The following is a 12,929-nucleotide window of genomic DNA, read 5'->3' as shown; positions in this document are numbered from 1 at the left end:
TTCTACTCCAGCCTCGATCATGGCTTTCACTTCATCCGCCGAGGAAACGGTGAACCATGATCGCGCGACGAACGTTCTTGGTCCAGACACGTTGGCGAGACCATGCAGCATGCTGGATAGAACGTGATTTCCTACAAATATCAGACGCAGACGATTATACACGTCGGGCACATCTATACGGGCATAATAGAAATGCATGTTTCTCCATGCGCGATTTTTAAATGTTTACAGACCTGAACCATTGCGAATGCAATGTTTAATCGTGTCTAACCTCTTGCGCTAGTAACTGGTTCGCGGACCATAACGAGTGACCAAACTGTATACAATAATTCGTCTTCATTTCGAATTCATCGGTATATCACTGGATAGAAATTACCGGAAATCACTGGATAGATAATTTGTTTTGCCTGGGTTATATTTCAATATACTTAAAACTGAGAAACTATTGCAATTTTGGCAAATATTCTCAACGTGCGTGGCACGTCATTATAGCGCAAGAGGTTAAGAGACATACTTCATCCAGTCGAAAAGTCGAGAAACGTTGACACTTGTGGAGAATTCCGTTTTTAGTATGAAACGACCGGTTTTCAAACGCGTGCATCTGACGTGACGCAACATTTGAAAATCGCATCGATGACCGTTGTCAGCGTAAAGATACATGCGCATCGGACACATGCGCATCAGGCAGATGCGCATGAGACACGTGCGCATCAGATGCATTTACACAGGTACAATGGAGAGACATGTTTCTATTTCTCAAATTTGAAAATCGTTTAATAAATCGTTAAATATAAGCATATTAATTAAATGATACTATTAATGAAGTATAAATGGAATGAAGCATTAATGCGTGTTGTTTTGAATTTCGAGTTTCAAGGCCTTCGTTGCTTTGCTTTATTTGAGGAATAAAAAATTTTATTATATTACACAGTAAAATTATTATTTTTAACTATTAAATACATATATTCTTAATAAATGATTGTCGAATTTAGTATTAGAATTACGCAGTATCAAATTAAAGAATCAACAAACAAGTAGAAAATGTTATAAATACATCATAAATGTTATAAATGTTATAAAATGTGTATGTGTAAAAGCATATAATAAAATACGTGTATGTTTGTATGTATGTATGTATGTATAACAATGAGTTAGTCAAGGTTACAACATTTCCACTGGTTAGAATTAAAATTGAATTTTGATATAAAATTATAAATAACTTTTAGTATGTTTAAATGTTTATATGCTATTATTTCTTTAATTGTATGAAAATTATACGTAATAATTATTTGATTAAATCTTTAGGAGTAAAGATCATACACTTTTTCAGTAATCTGGCAAGTCTCGATGAATTGAAGCCAAATATACAAGTTTTAATTTAGAAATTGACAACACAAACACAGATTGTGTTGTAAATAGCTGTTAATTGAAGTTTTTACCTGAGAACTTCTGGATAATAATTTTTTCTTTACAGATGAAGTGTGCTTCTTTCCTCCATGCTTCCCACTTAAAAATCGATCGTGAAAAATATCGATTATTTCGAGAATCGCAGGAAGTGTGTTACGTATTTCACCGTTGGCGCTGTGATCTTTAACTAATTTGAACTCAATACGTGCGCATTTCACACGAAACGTTGGGAACAAATAATGAAAAATTCTGGTTTAATTCTTAAAGGAAGAATTCTTAAAGAAATTCTTTAAAAAAGGACGAAAATATTCATACATCAGATGAAAAATTGTTGATACTTTAAACTGTTATAATTTTGTGAAAAAAGATTGTAGAATGATTAACTTTATTTTAAAGAATAAAATCTCTCAACTTTAACAATCTTAAGTTTGTTTTGTTCAAAGATATTTATTTATACATCATGCAGCAAGTGTAAAAGTAAGAATACTTTTCTTCTCGAAAATTGGAAAAATTCAAACGTCTCGCCGAAGAGAAATTTCTCCATCATTGAACATTTTTTTCATCGATTAAGTGTAATTTGTAAATTTTTATTCATGCATCTTATAGGATAAATGGGATACAGGAAGAACGCTAAAAATCTAATTTAAGAGGTGCAAACATAAAAGTTGGTAAATTAATTTGCTGAATTGATTTGGATACTGAGATACTAGCGCCACGTAGCGGTGGAATTGTGTAATTAATCGCTATTACTATCCTTGTCGCACTTTATTTTATGTATATATCTACTGTTTTCCTTGTTTTTCATACATGTTCAGACGCCTTAATAAAGGAAAAAATATATAATATATATAATTATATGTCCATTTGTTATATTTTTATTCATTTCGAACATAGTATATATATAGTTATTGATTTATTTAAAGCTATTTTCACGTTTATAAATATATCTTGCGATAAAATTATTTTATACTCTTGCGCATTGCACAGTTCCACTTCAGGTGGAAGTTTGCAGCTATATTATTACATATTTATTTAATGTGGAAAATAGTTAAATGTACTTAATACACATATAAACTAAGTAAATCGATGCTGTCTATTTAATTACGAAGAGATATTATTTTGCTGCATCTCTTACGATATTTGAAATATTTAAAAGAAAGGCTAGCCTGTAAATATATAAATATTATTTTATTTTTAAAATTTAATTCTTTGTATATAAACAATATTGTATCAAATAAAGTCTGGATGCATATGTATTACATTGATTTTTTTAATTTTCGTATATAGGCTATCACAGATATCAAAAATATGCAGTAACTACTGAAAGTTTTTCCACGTGATATAAAGAAAGCATTTATATTGTACATTAATATCTAATAATGTAAATATATACATCTTAAGGAAATACATACTTTTGAAATAGAATTCAATATGCTTTGGTATAATTGAAAATAATGGAAAAAAAACTAAGCAAAAAGAGCCATCGCAAACAAAGGAAAGCATATCATAGGCTTCTTAGAGATATGGATATTAAATGCTGTGATAATCCTACGCAGGTTAATATTTGTTTATGTAAATCATTTATAACATTTTCTCACTTCAGTTTATTGCAGTATGTAATGATTTGCAATGCTGGATTAGTGACTGGATTACAAAGGAAAGCTTTGCAAGATGTAATAGATCCATTTGTTGACAAATATGATTTAATAATGCCACTAAATAAATCGTATTGCTTTATTAAATTTTATTCAGTAGAAAATGCTACATATATACATAATAAAATTCATGGCAACATTAATATAAATGGACAAAATACACCATTATATGCAACATTCACAGAATCAGGTATATAATTTATCTTGAAATCTACACAAAATACATTGCATTTTCTTATGACATTAACTAATTGAAATAAGTACTCACATGTACATGTAAAATGTTGAATATTATAACTTTGTTTTAGTTCCTGACTTAAATTGTGAATGGAGTTCAAATCTTCCTCCTGGACTTAAATTAGTAGAGAATTTTATAACAAAAGATGATGAAAATATGTTATTAAGCACAATTAATTGGTGTAATGAAGGTAATAGAAATTTTTTTACTTTTATAAAAATATGTTATAGATTATCAAATTACATAAATTTAACCAATGTAAATTTCTTTTTCATTTAAATGTTAGAATCATCTGACTTAAAGCATAGGAAAGTTAAACATTTTGGATATGAATTTCAATACAATTCAAATAGAGTAGATCCAGATAAACCTGTTACACCTATACCTAAAAATTATCAATTTTTAAAAACACTATTCAAAAAATATCATGATGTTCCATATGAATATGATCAATTAACGATTAATCATTATTTACCTGGTCAAGGTATGTTTCACAAAAATTATTCTTTAATAATTAATCTTTTTTTTATAAATATAATAGCAATACTTTTAAATTGTAAGGTATTCCTCCACATATTGATACACATAGTGCATTTGAAGATAGCATATTATCATTATCATTGGGGTCCCCATGTATAATGGATTTTAAACGAGAAAATGAAAAAGTTGCTGTTCTTTTACCTCCACGTTCATTATTAATTATGTCAGGAGAAGCTCGTTATGCATGGTCACATGGAATTTGCCCCAGACATAATGACATAGTAAAAACTTCAAGTGGAGTGACTACCCAACCACGGGGAACAAGAGTATCCTTTACATTTCGAAAAGTACACAAGGGTGATTGTTGTTGCAACTTTTCAGAATATTGTGATACGAAACAAAATAATGCTACTACTCTTATTGATAGTAAAATAGCTCTAGGAATAGAAAATTCTTATGTACACGATGTATGTATTATGAAATTCTTTTTATACATGATTTCATTTGTATTCAATAAGTTATAAGTTTGTAACTTATTTTTATGCAGGTTTACGATAAAATCTCAAATCATTTTGATGAAACAAGGCATAAACAATGGCCCAATGTAACAAAATTCCTTCAAACTTTAAATATAGGTGATATCTTATTAGATGTAGGATGTGGAAATGGCAAATACCTTTATCAAAATACACATATATTTAAGGTATGCACTCATCTTTATATTTTTGGGAATAATAAATCTGTCATAAAGGTAAACCTTTAACGATATAGGTTGGGTGTGACAGAAGTTACAATTTAATGAAAATATGTCGGAATAAAGGTTTTGAAGTATCCCTATCTGACTGTTTACACTTACCCTATAAGGATAATATTTTGGATGCAATAATATGTATAGCTGTAATTCATCATCTCTCGACCCGTGAACGAAGAAAACAAGCAATTTCTGAATTAGCAAGAGTTCTTAGACCAAATGGAAAATGTTTAATTTATGTATGGGCAAAAGAACAAGAAAAGGATTCTATGCAGACAGCTTATTTACGATATAATTTAACTAAACAGAAAAATAATAGTTCATGTACACAAAAGTTAACAGAATATGGTGTCACATTACCTGTACACGAAAACCGTACAAAATTTACATGCAAGGATATGCTTGTTCCATGGAAAAGAAAGGGAGGAGGCAACTATCTTAGATATTATCACGTGTTTGAAGAAAATGAATTATCACAATTATGTTCAGAAGTACCAGATCTTGTAATAAAAGAAGTGTATTATGATCAAGGGAATTGGTGTGTAATTTTACACAAAAAAAGTGAAATAAATTGATGAAATAAATTTTTAATTAAAGTTATGTTAATATAATAAAATATAATAATAATAAAATATTACCTCTTAAATAAAAATTTAGTTATTTACTTAAATAGAAATAAAACAAGAATATAAGGATTATAAATGCTTTAAATGATTTTATCTTTATTGGAAAAAGAACAAAATACATGGAATATATGTTCTATACAGGGTTTTAGATATAAATAGTCCCTGATATCTAATTTTATCATTATAAACATGAATAATGCATAATTAGACAAGAAAAGTGCACTGTACAAAGCTCACTCTGCTTGACTTTTACTTGTTATTGTGCTTCAATTGTGTATAACATATTTAATAGTAATACAGATTATCATTATCATTTAGTAATAATAATAATAATAGTAATATTATTATTATTATCAGTTGTAATTATTATTTTCGGTATTATTACTATTGATATTAATATTATTACTTGTATTAGGTATCGTTTGTAAATATATTAGCACACCTTAGTCACAAAAAATAATACCCAATTATCAAATAAACGTGAAACAGTTGTTTACAAATATTATTTTCAAGAATTATAACCAAATTTTATAGCATTTAATTTTTCTTCAGATTCGTTAATGTCAACAGTGTACATAATATATACAACGATTGACAATACTAAACTATTAATAAAATTGTTATATTTTTTTAATTGGCGAGTGCTTGACGTAGGGCAAAGTACACTGTCCCTTCTTTCTTAATAGATTCAAAAACTTATACAGGTCCAACTTCTTCTGGATCATAGTTTTTTACTCTTTTATTATATGCAATAATTTCCTAAATAATTAAAAATTAAGATATTTATAAAAATTTTATTTTAAAAATAATTAAAAATATTGAATAAGAGAGTTATTTACTCTTTCATATCTGGCTCTATCTTCTTCTGCTATTGCCATATATTTTGATTTAGTTTGAAGATCTGTACTCATCCATAATTTGCCCAGCTCTTTAGCGATATCACCGACTCCCATTTCTGGATGCAATTCTCTCATTTTTCCACGTAATTCTTGACAAAAATAGAAAAAGGCAGACCTAAAATGACATTTATAAACAAAACATCAGGTATCAAGCATTACAATACATTACAAATACATACAATGCTCTTTTAGGTGCATCTTTGTCTCTGTATCGTTTGGTTCCTCTACGTGTTGGTCTCTCTGTTTCTTCGTGGCCTGTGTAATGTCTATCATAATAATACATTTTTTTATTGCAATGTGCACCATCTTCAAGATGAACAATCTAAAAAATACAATGTGATTTCATTAATATGTATTCTTATTGCATGAATCATTAAATGAACTTACCTCGTTCTTCACGGGAACTGCATTGATTATAAAATTCTTACTTTGAGTATTTGACCACTTTGCTTGATTGTTTGAAACACTGGACACACTTCCAGGTTTCATTACAGGTTCACCACATTCTAAGACATCAAAGAAAATGATTGTAAATGGTACATAAAGTCCATATTTTAATTGTATACCCCTGAATTATTTCTAACAACTTTGAAATTTTTAATCAAATTTATATTTTATATGAGTAAATTTTTAATAAAAATTTTAAAGCATTACCTGGTGCCATATTTGCTTGGCCAACAATCATTGTATCTCTCATTCCAGAATTCAAAGAATTATCACCCGTTTTCGTAAGATAAACATTTTTTCTGTCATTTGATTCCATAATTATATGAAATACTTCACAACTTGACCAAGGAATGAATGATTTATCCAAAACCACAATAATCTAAATAGTATCATTGATTTGTTATTTTTTAGTTGTTTTATATATAAAAATGAAATTTAATAAAGAGATATATTAAAATACAAAATTTCACAAATCAACTATAATTACGGTTTATAACAAAGAAAATCTGATTCTTATATCAACCTTTTTTTATATTACGCAGAATGTAAACATTCAAATATTTTGTACATATATTACTTACCACAAATATAACTTTTAGAAAGCACATAAATTGTTGTCATGACCTTAATAAAACAGCATCATAGATACTTGTTTGAAGTTCTGTTGAAACGAGAATATACAAAATTATTAAAGTACTATAATTATGTAAATACTATAAATTATGTAATAAATATAATATACAATATCTTCTTTTACTTTCTAATAAATTAATTACTGATAAAAAGAAAATTCGATTCTAATTTGTTACATCGATTACATGTTACACATAATTTACATCGAATCTTGCAATTTGAAGGAATTTTTATTGCGTGAAGAGGGCGCGTTTAAGTCTTTACATATATTACAAGCTATTATTTAAAATGTACATTTCACGCGATTAAACGACACTTTTACATAAGTCCATATTCGTACGAGGAATTAGAGGAATTAGAACAAAAAAATCCTGCGAAATTGTATAAACATCGAACTCTTTCGTTATAAATGTAAACTGAAAAAAAGACACGCATACATCGGGCACATTCATCTCGGAGAGATGAAACATCGAAAAATGTAAAAAATCACAAAAGAAAATATGGCTGGACGAGAGAAAAAGCGGAAAAATAACGAGATGTTCAAACGCGTTAAAGACGCAACAGCGATGAAAGAGTCATAATGTAACAGATATTTACCTACAGATGACGTACAAAGACAATCGCTGCTACAACAACACACGATATAAAAGCCACATCTAGCGATGTAAATTACGATTCGAAGGAACGGGAGAGCAGCGAACGGAATGAAATTATATGCACGACGTAGACGGTAATCGAGACTTACCAATGATAGCTGTAAGCAAATGTGGCAAAAAGATTTAGGGAGGGTAATTATAAGCAACGCGAGGCACAACTTATTAAGCATCCATTCCACAGATCGGCCCCTATCTATACGTATCACGCGTACCGCGATCAACGTTATGTATGAAGCGTTATACGTTATTTAAATTGCAACTTTCGTATAAACACTCGATATTGAAGCACCTCGATAACTCAGGATACCCACAGACACGATATTCGCTAGTTATTGAACCATAGGGCTCGGATTATCGACGGCAAGAGTGAACGTTAAAAAACAGATCGTATAAACCAAGCTGATTGAAGCAGATATGACCGGGCATGGCCACTTGTGTGCGCTGTGTATACACATATATAATACGCGCGAGCACCTGCACTAATACATCAACTTTTTAATATCATTTATTTTGCAATAATTTTTCAACCTGTCGTTTTGGTAGCAAGCGTTTCTGTTCCTTCGTTTCGACCTCTGTGTTCCAAGCTACGTTAAAATATCGAAAGAATCGAGAGATGAACGATTCTTCAATAAAGAAGATATTAAGGGAAGTTCATATGTCGGACAGATGGTATCAAATGTCCATCGATATATGTATATATTTCCTGACAAAATATTGATTGGAATGAAATTACACGTTATAGCGGCAATTTAATATATCTTTTTTTTTTTGTATCTTATGTAAATAGATAGAAAGTGCTTCAATGTCAATTATACTTTCATCTACCGAAAATATGCACAAACTGCATAAAATACAAAGTATAAAAAACGTTGGTAGTTACATATAATTTTTGAATTGCATTTACAATAGATACTTTTACTTTTAGAATTACGTTAGAGTTAGAGAAAAAAATTCTCTTTTTTAACCAAGGAAAAACATGTCACATGTAAATGGACTTGATATTTAAAAAAATTTAGGAAAATTACTAGCTTTTTTGTAATAGTTATTTTCTAATCTCTGGCATGATTTAATAATAAAATATGAAAGTTAAAATTATCCTGTTAGAATCGTAATTCTAAAGTGATCATCTCAAAAATAAAATATCGATTGATGAATTGACGTTTTCGTATTACGTATCGATAGTAAAAAAAGAAGTAATTTAAAGTAGTATTTAAAAATATTTATTTACAACTTATTAATGAGAGAGACATTAATTTATATTACATGTACATTATTACAAGCATATTGTGCATTTAAACAATAAAATAATAAAATTCGTATGATATTATTCGAATTAAAGGTTATATTTTTGCTGTGTTTTACACGTGTTCGTTGTTTGTAAATAAATATTTAGAATCATGAAAGAAGTTTTGCTAACAAATTGTGAAAAGAATTTTGTAAATAAATCAGTGGAACAAGGCACGGTACGCATTTCTAAATATTCTGTTTTATAAATTGTACAGATATGAAAGATGATTTGTTAAAATATGTTTTAGAGATTAGATGGCCGAAGTTTATTAGAAGCAAGAAATGTTAAAATTTACTTTGCATCCAATTGGGGTAGTTGTATGGTTCTACTTGGTCAAACTAGGTAACCTCAAGCTGAATAATGTGATATTTACTTAAAAATGTAGCTAACAATTATATATTGTATAATAATCTTATTATAGAGTTGTAGCACAAGTAACATGTGATATTCAACAACCTAAAACTTCTCGTCCTAATGAAGGAATGTTGCATATAAATGTTGAACTTAATCCAATGGCTGCACAACATTTTGATAGCGGTAGACAATCTGAGATTTCAATATTGATCAGCAGACAACTTGAAAAATGTTATCAAGATTCCAAATGTATAGATCTAGAATCCTTATGTATTATAGCTGATAAAAAGGTAAAGAATGTTTTATTAATGTTGAAACTTGATTAATACTTACCTGACTGTTATATTAAAATGACATTGCATATTTTTTTTTTATTTTAATAATTAATACAGGTATGGAATTTAAGGGTCGATATCAATGTCATTAATCATGATGGGAACTTAATTGATTGTGCTTCTATTGCAACATTAGCTGCTCTCTCTCATTTTCATAGGCCTGATGTAACTTCAAATGGTGAAGATATTATAGTTCATCCATTTTCTGAAAAGGATCCTCTACCTTTAACGTTGTATCATTATCCAGTGTGTGTCTCTTTTATAACATTTGAAAGGTTCATTATTTAAATTATGTAATTGCATTTAGTAATGCATGCTGACAAACAGCATTTTTTTATAAAATTATATTTTTTTAGTGGAAGTACAGTTATGGATCCAACATACTTAGAAGAAAGAGTTGGAGTAGCTCAACTTACTCTTGGCATTAATTCATATAGAGAACTTTGTAGTTTACATTTTAATTATTTGACAAAAACTATGACTGTAGAAGATGTGATATCAGCTGTTTCTAATTATGCAACAAATTATGCTGTTCAATTGGTGCAACAAATAAAAGAAGCAGTAAATTATGATGTGGAAGCAAGGTAAAATTTTTATTTTTTAATTTTAATTGAATTATTTTCATTTTGCAAATACATGTTTAGGTATAAGAAAGATGATCGTAACACAAATCGTTTTAAAGAGTGTATAATGACAAAAAAATTGACTACAATGAACAGTGAATGTATCAGTATTAAACTACGTAAATGGAGTGAGATAGAAAACATAGAATCTGATGGTAAATAGTTCTTTGATTATAATAATGCAATTTTAGTACAGTCTTACATAAATTTATATCTGATTATATTTTTAAGTTGATATGGAGAAAAAAGAGGAAGAAACTGAAAATTGCACAATTATAAAACCTGGAATAGGTTCTGCTGAATTAATACCAAATACAGTAAATATCTATTTATTAATTATATCATTAAAAGGTCTAATTAATATTTGCTACGGATAATGTAATAAATATTTTAAAACTACTTCAGAATATATCATTTGGCGAAGGCGGTCCTAATACATGGAATATGTCAGAATCCTCAGAAGAAGAAATCAGCGACGTTGAAATTACTACTGTAATAAAGAAGAAAGAAAATAAAACTATAGAAAATATAGGTATTCTATATAATTACTTATAACATTTTCTTGAAATGATAATAATAACTGTTAATCATTCTAGAATTGAATGGAGATAGTGAAGAAGAAAACATCGAAATATTAGAGACAAAAGATTTAATGCAGTAAATGAATAATAAATTATATAAAGGTTTAATTATCTTATTTATATAATAAAGAAAATAAATATGTATGGAGTAAATAAACAATATTTTATTAAGTATTGTTGTACATATATTTTTTAATATATTTTATACATAGTTCTTATAAAATACCTATGCCTATTAACAAGTAAAAATTCATACATATATTTTTGATCTCACTAATAAAATATTAGTATAATAACAGAACTTATTAAATGAGGCCTAGGTTATGTGGTATCATTACTTAAACCGTTCTTTTGATCCAATTTATTGGCATTAGTTTTTACTGTGTAAATAAAAAAGCTTAATGCCTCTTTTTCAATTACAGGGATAGTCTTAAAATGCTTCATAAGAGTCTGAAAAAATATAAGGATTTATACTTAAAATTTATATCTACTCAATATTTTATATTTTTGTAAATATATTATTTAATACTTACATCAGCTAATTGAGCTTTATTTAAACCTGGACGCGTGGAAACTTTATAATGTCTTTTATACCGCCTAAGTGTACCCACTTGTAATTGAAAAAGGTCAACTTCAGGGAGATCATTATCCGTTTCACCCGAATCTTCTTCAGAATCCTTACGTCTACGTTGCTGTTGTTTAGATCTTGCACATTGTATCACTTGCTTATGGTAATCACAAATGTATATATGACGTGCCTAATGATAGATAAGATACATGATGACATTATTATCACATATATTAGATTTTGATATTTAATTTTTTTTTTTAAATACAAGATAGTTATATCTAAGGCATAAATATAAGATATTTATAAAAAATATTAGTCTTAAAATATTATAAATTATTAGCTCTTTCAATTACATAAATCATCAACATTTAAAACAGTTATTAATAATGTAGGTGTAGATGAAACATTTAATTACATAAATGTATTCTCAATATTTAATAAATAGACATCAATCATGACCTAAAAGAAGTCATTCATAAAGGATTTTGAAAATTTACATACTGTAAATATTAAAATTATGCGACTCTATAAGATTAATAATTTACTTTTTCATAAATGACATATTGCATTTGAAATAATAGAAAAAAAATAAAATTCAATTTATGGTTGAAAGAAAGTGACAAGTATGTGTGTGTAGTTTTTGTCGTTAATCTTACCACTTGATCAAGATTAAGCTTTAATCGTCGTTGAGTTACAGTTTTTTGAATACGTTTGCTATAAGAAGCGTTGCCAGCTGGTCGAGTGCATCGTTCACCCTCATCTACAAGGCAACAGATTTGATCAGCAGCTCCTCTGGAATCTTCCTCACCGGTACTGAATCCATTCATTTTTTTTTTTTATTCTTAACATCAACTAAATCGGTATGAAGAGTATTTAGAACTTTAACAACCTCGAAACCTCTCGATGTGTTTTGCGTCAAAAAACGGCGTGTCCGAAAGTAAAATACACTCGGCGATGTTTACTTTCCACACTCATAATTTCCCATTGAATTTCATTTGTTATTGATAATTTTCCAAATGTAATTCGTTCCTTGCCGGCACAGAAAGACTTTTATTCGATGCAAAGATTCAAGTACACAAATCGATAATTTAAATAGCAGAGTTTGCGTATTACAAAGACCTCAATGTTAAACGATGTCGTATAATGTTTCACTTTCTTTCACTCAAACAATTTTAACGTATAAGTTATTTATACGTATCTGTTGTTGTAAAACGTTCCCAAAAATCCCGCTACAAGACAAACATTTAACACTATTATTTTCTCACAATACGTCTATGTTTATACAGATTTCTTTAAAATTCCGTACTACGGCTACAGCATTTCACCGCGTTTTATTATTTACACATTCACATTGACTCGGACAATACTGCGTGAAGATATACATA

The 12,929-nt window shown here is 28.5% G+C and overlaps 5 protein-coding genes across 12 annotated transcripts; 2 read left to right on the top strand and 3 right to left on the bottom strand.

Annotated features, from left to right (window-relative positions):
* Nucleotides 1-26: 26 nt before the first annotated feature.
* Nucleotides 27-2,216, bottom strand: LOC122527247. Its single transcript, XM_043651250.1, has 3 exons — nucleotides 2,194-2,216; nucleotides 1,440-1,656; nucleotides 27-131 (listed from the first exon to the last, which is right to left on the bottom strand). The coding sequence occupies exons 1-3, from the start codon at nucleotides 2,214-2,216 to the stop codon at nucleotides 27-29; spliced, it is 345 nt and encodes a 114-aa protein (XP_043507185.1).
* An 81-nt stretch (nucleotides 2,217-2,297) lies between these two features.
* LOC122527302 (alkylated DNA repair protein alkB homolog 8) lies at nucleotides 2,298-5,110 on the top strand. 2 transcript variants are annotated; one of them, XM_043651354.1, is made up of 8 exons: nucleotides 2,298-2,575; nucleotides 2,695-2,963; nucleotides 3,021-3,252; nucleotides 3,371-3,490; nucleotides 3,587-3,784; nucleotides 3,862-4,247; nucleotides 4,328-4,483; nucleotides 4,552-5,110. In XM_043651354.1, exons 2-8 carry the CDS (start codon nucleotides 2,862-2,864, stop codon nucleotides 5,104-5,106), a joined length of 1,749 nt encoding a protein of 582 aa, XP_043507289.1. In that variant the 5' UTR covers nucleotides 2,298-2,575; nucleotides 2,695-2,861; the 3' UTR covers nucleotides 5,107-5,110. The 2 variants fall into 2 exon arrangements, with proteins under 2 accessions (XP_043507289.1, XP_043507291.1); XM_043651356.1 differs by having other exon boundaries at nucleotides 2,299-2,461.
* Nucleotides 5,111-5,233: 123 nt separating this feature from the next.
* LOC122527272 (putative high mobility group protein B1-like 1) lies at nucleotides 5,234-8,442 on the bottom strand. Of its 7 annotated transcripts, none has more exons than XM_043651287.1 (7): nucleotides 8,321-8,442; nucleotides 7,085-7,164; nucleotides 6,711-6,882; nucleotides 6,444-6,562; nucleotides 6,236-6,378; nucleotides 5,997-6,171; nucleotides 5,234-5,916 (listed from the first exon to the last, which is right to left on the bottom strand). In XM_043651287.1, the coding sequence occupies exons 2-7, from the start codon at nucleotides 7,109-7,111 to the stop codon at nucleotides 5,854-5,856; spliced, it is 699 nt and encodes a 232-aa protein (XP_043507222.1). In that variant the 5' UTR covers nucleotides 7,112-7,164; nucleotides 8,321-8,442; the 3' UTR covers nucleotides 5,234-5,853. The 7 variants fall into 7 exon arrangements, with proteins under 7 accessions (XP_043507222.1, XP_043507223.1, XP_043507221.1 ...); XM_043651288.1 differs by having other exon boundaries at nucleotides 7,085-7,157; nucleotides 8,321-8,414; XM_043651286.1 differs by lacking the exon at nucleotides 8,321-8,442 and adding an exon at nucleotides 8,104-8,250.
* Nucleotides 8,443-8,792: 350 nt separating this feature from the next.
* LOC122527271 (exosome complex component RRP45) lies at nucleotides 8,793-11,125 on the top strand. The gene is made up of 9 exons (XM_043651282.1): nucleotides 8,793-9,255; nucleotides 9,328-9,422; nucleotides 9,502-9,724; nucleotides 9,827-10,044; nucleotides 10,126-10,353; nucleotides 10,414-10,547; nucleotides 10,624-10,709; nucleotides 10,798-10,924; nucleotides 10,989-11,125. Exons 1-9 carry the CDS (start codon nucleotides 9,190-9,192, stop codon nucleotides 11,051-11,053), a joined length of 1,242 nt encoding a protein of 413 aa, XP_043507217.1. The 5' UTR covers nucleotides 8,793-9,189; the 3' UTR covers nucleotides 11,054-11,125.
* LOC122527273 (histone deacetylase complex subunit SAP30 homolog) lies at nucleotides 11,116-12,929 on the bottom strand. Its single transcript, XM_043651290.1, has 3 exons — nucleotides 12,201-12,929; nucleotides 11,507-11,731; nucleotides 11,116-11,423 (listed from the first exon to the last, which is right to left on the bottom strand). The coding sequence occupies exons 1-3, from the start codon at nucleotides 12,369-12,371 to the stop codon at nucleotides 11,295-11,297; spliced, it is 525 nt and encodes a 174-aa protein (XP_043507225.1). The 5' UTR covers nucleotides 12,372-12,929; the 3' UTR covers nucleotides 11,116-11,294.

The sequence above is a fragment of the Frieseomelitta varia genome, unplaced genomic scaffold, assembly GCF_011392965.1.
Source record: "Frieseomelitta varia isolate USP_RPSP 00005682 unplaced genomic scaffold, Fvar_1.2 scaffold_214, whole genome shotgun sequence".
Lineage (NCBI taxonomy): Eukaryota > Metazoa > Arthropoda > Insecta > Hymenoptera > Apidae > Frieseomelitta > Frieseomelitta varia.
Note: the sequence above shows the minus strand (reverse complement) of the source record. Positions and strands in the feature narration are given on the sequence as shown.

Coding starts and splice junctions, on each gene's coding strand:
- LOC122527247 (XM_043651250.1), bottom strand. CDS start 2,216: ATGTATGAAAAACAAGGAAAACA. Junction 1,657..2,193: donor TATGAAAAACAAGGAAAACA/GTAGATATATAC, acceptor GAATTAAACCAG/AATTTTTCATTATTTGTTCC. Junction 132..1,439: donor TATTATCCAGAAGTTCTCAG/GTAAAAACTTCA, acceptor TGATATTTGTAG/GAAATCACGTTCTATCCAGC.
- LOC122527272 (XM_043651287.1), bottom strand. CDS start 7,111: ATGTGCTTTCTAAAAGTTATATTTGTG. Junction 6,883..7,084: donor TTCTAAAAGTTATATTTGTG/GTAAGTAATATA, acceptor GATACTATTTAG/ATTATTGTGGTTTTGGATAA. Junction 6,563..6,710: donor CCAAGCAAATATGGCACCAG/GTAATGCTTTAA, acceptor TTGATGTCTTAG/AATGTGGTGAACCTGTAATG.
- LOC122527273 (XM_043651290.1), bottom strand. CDS start 12,371: ATGAATGGATTCAGTACCGGTGAGGAAGATTCCAGAGGAGCTGCTGAT. Junction 11,732..12,200: donor AGCTTAATCTTGATCAAGTG/GTAAGATTAACG, acceptor ATCTATCATTAG/GCACGTCATATATACATTTG. Junction 11,424..11,506: donor ATAAAGCTCAATTAGCTGAT/GTAAGTATTAAA, acceptor ATATTTTTTCAG/ACTCTTATGAAGCATTTTAA.
- LOC122527302 (XM_043651354.1), top strand. CDS start 2,862: ATGGAAAAAAAACTAAGCAAAAAGAGCCATCGCAAACAAAGGAAAGCA. Junction 2,964..3,020: donor GCTGTGATAATCCTACGCAG/GTTAATATTTGT, acceptor AGTTTATTGCAG/TATGTAATGATTTGCAATGC. Junction 3,785..3,861: donor TCATTATTTACCTGGTCAAG/GTATGTTTCACA, acceptor TTAAATTGTAAG/GTATTCCTCCACATATTGAT.
- LOC122527271 (XM_043651282.1), top strand. CDS start 9,190: ATGAAAGAAGTTTTGCTAACAAATTGTGAAAAGAATTTTGTAAATAAA. Junction 9,725..9,826: donor GTATTATAGCTGATAAAAAG/GTAAAGAATGTT, acceptor TAATTAATACAG/GTATGGAATTTAAGGGTCGA. Junction 10,354..10,413: donor AATTATGATGTGGAAGCAAG/GTAAAATTTTTA, acceptor ATACATGTTTAG/GTATAAGAAAGATGATCGTA.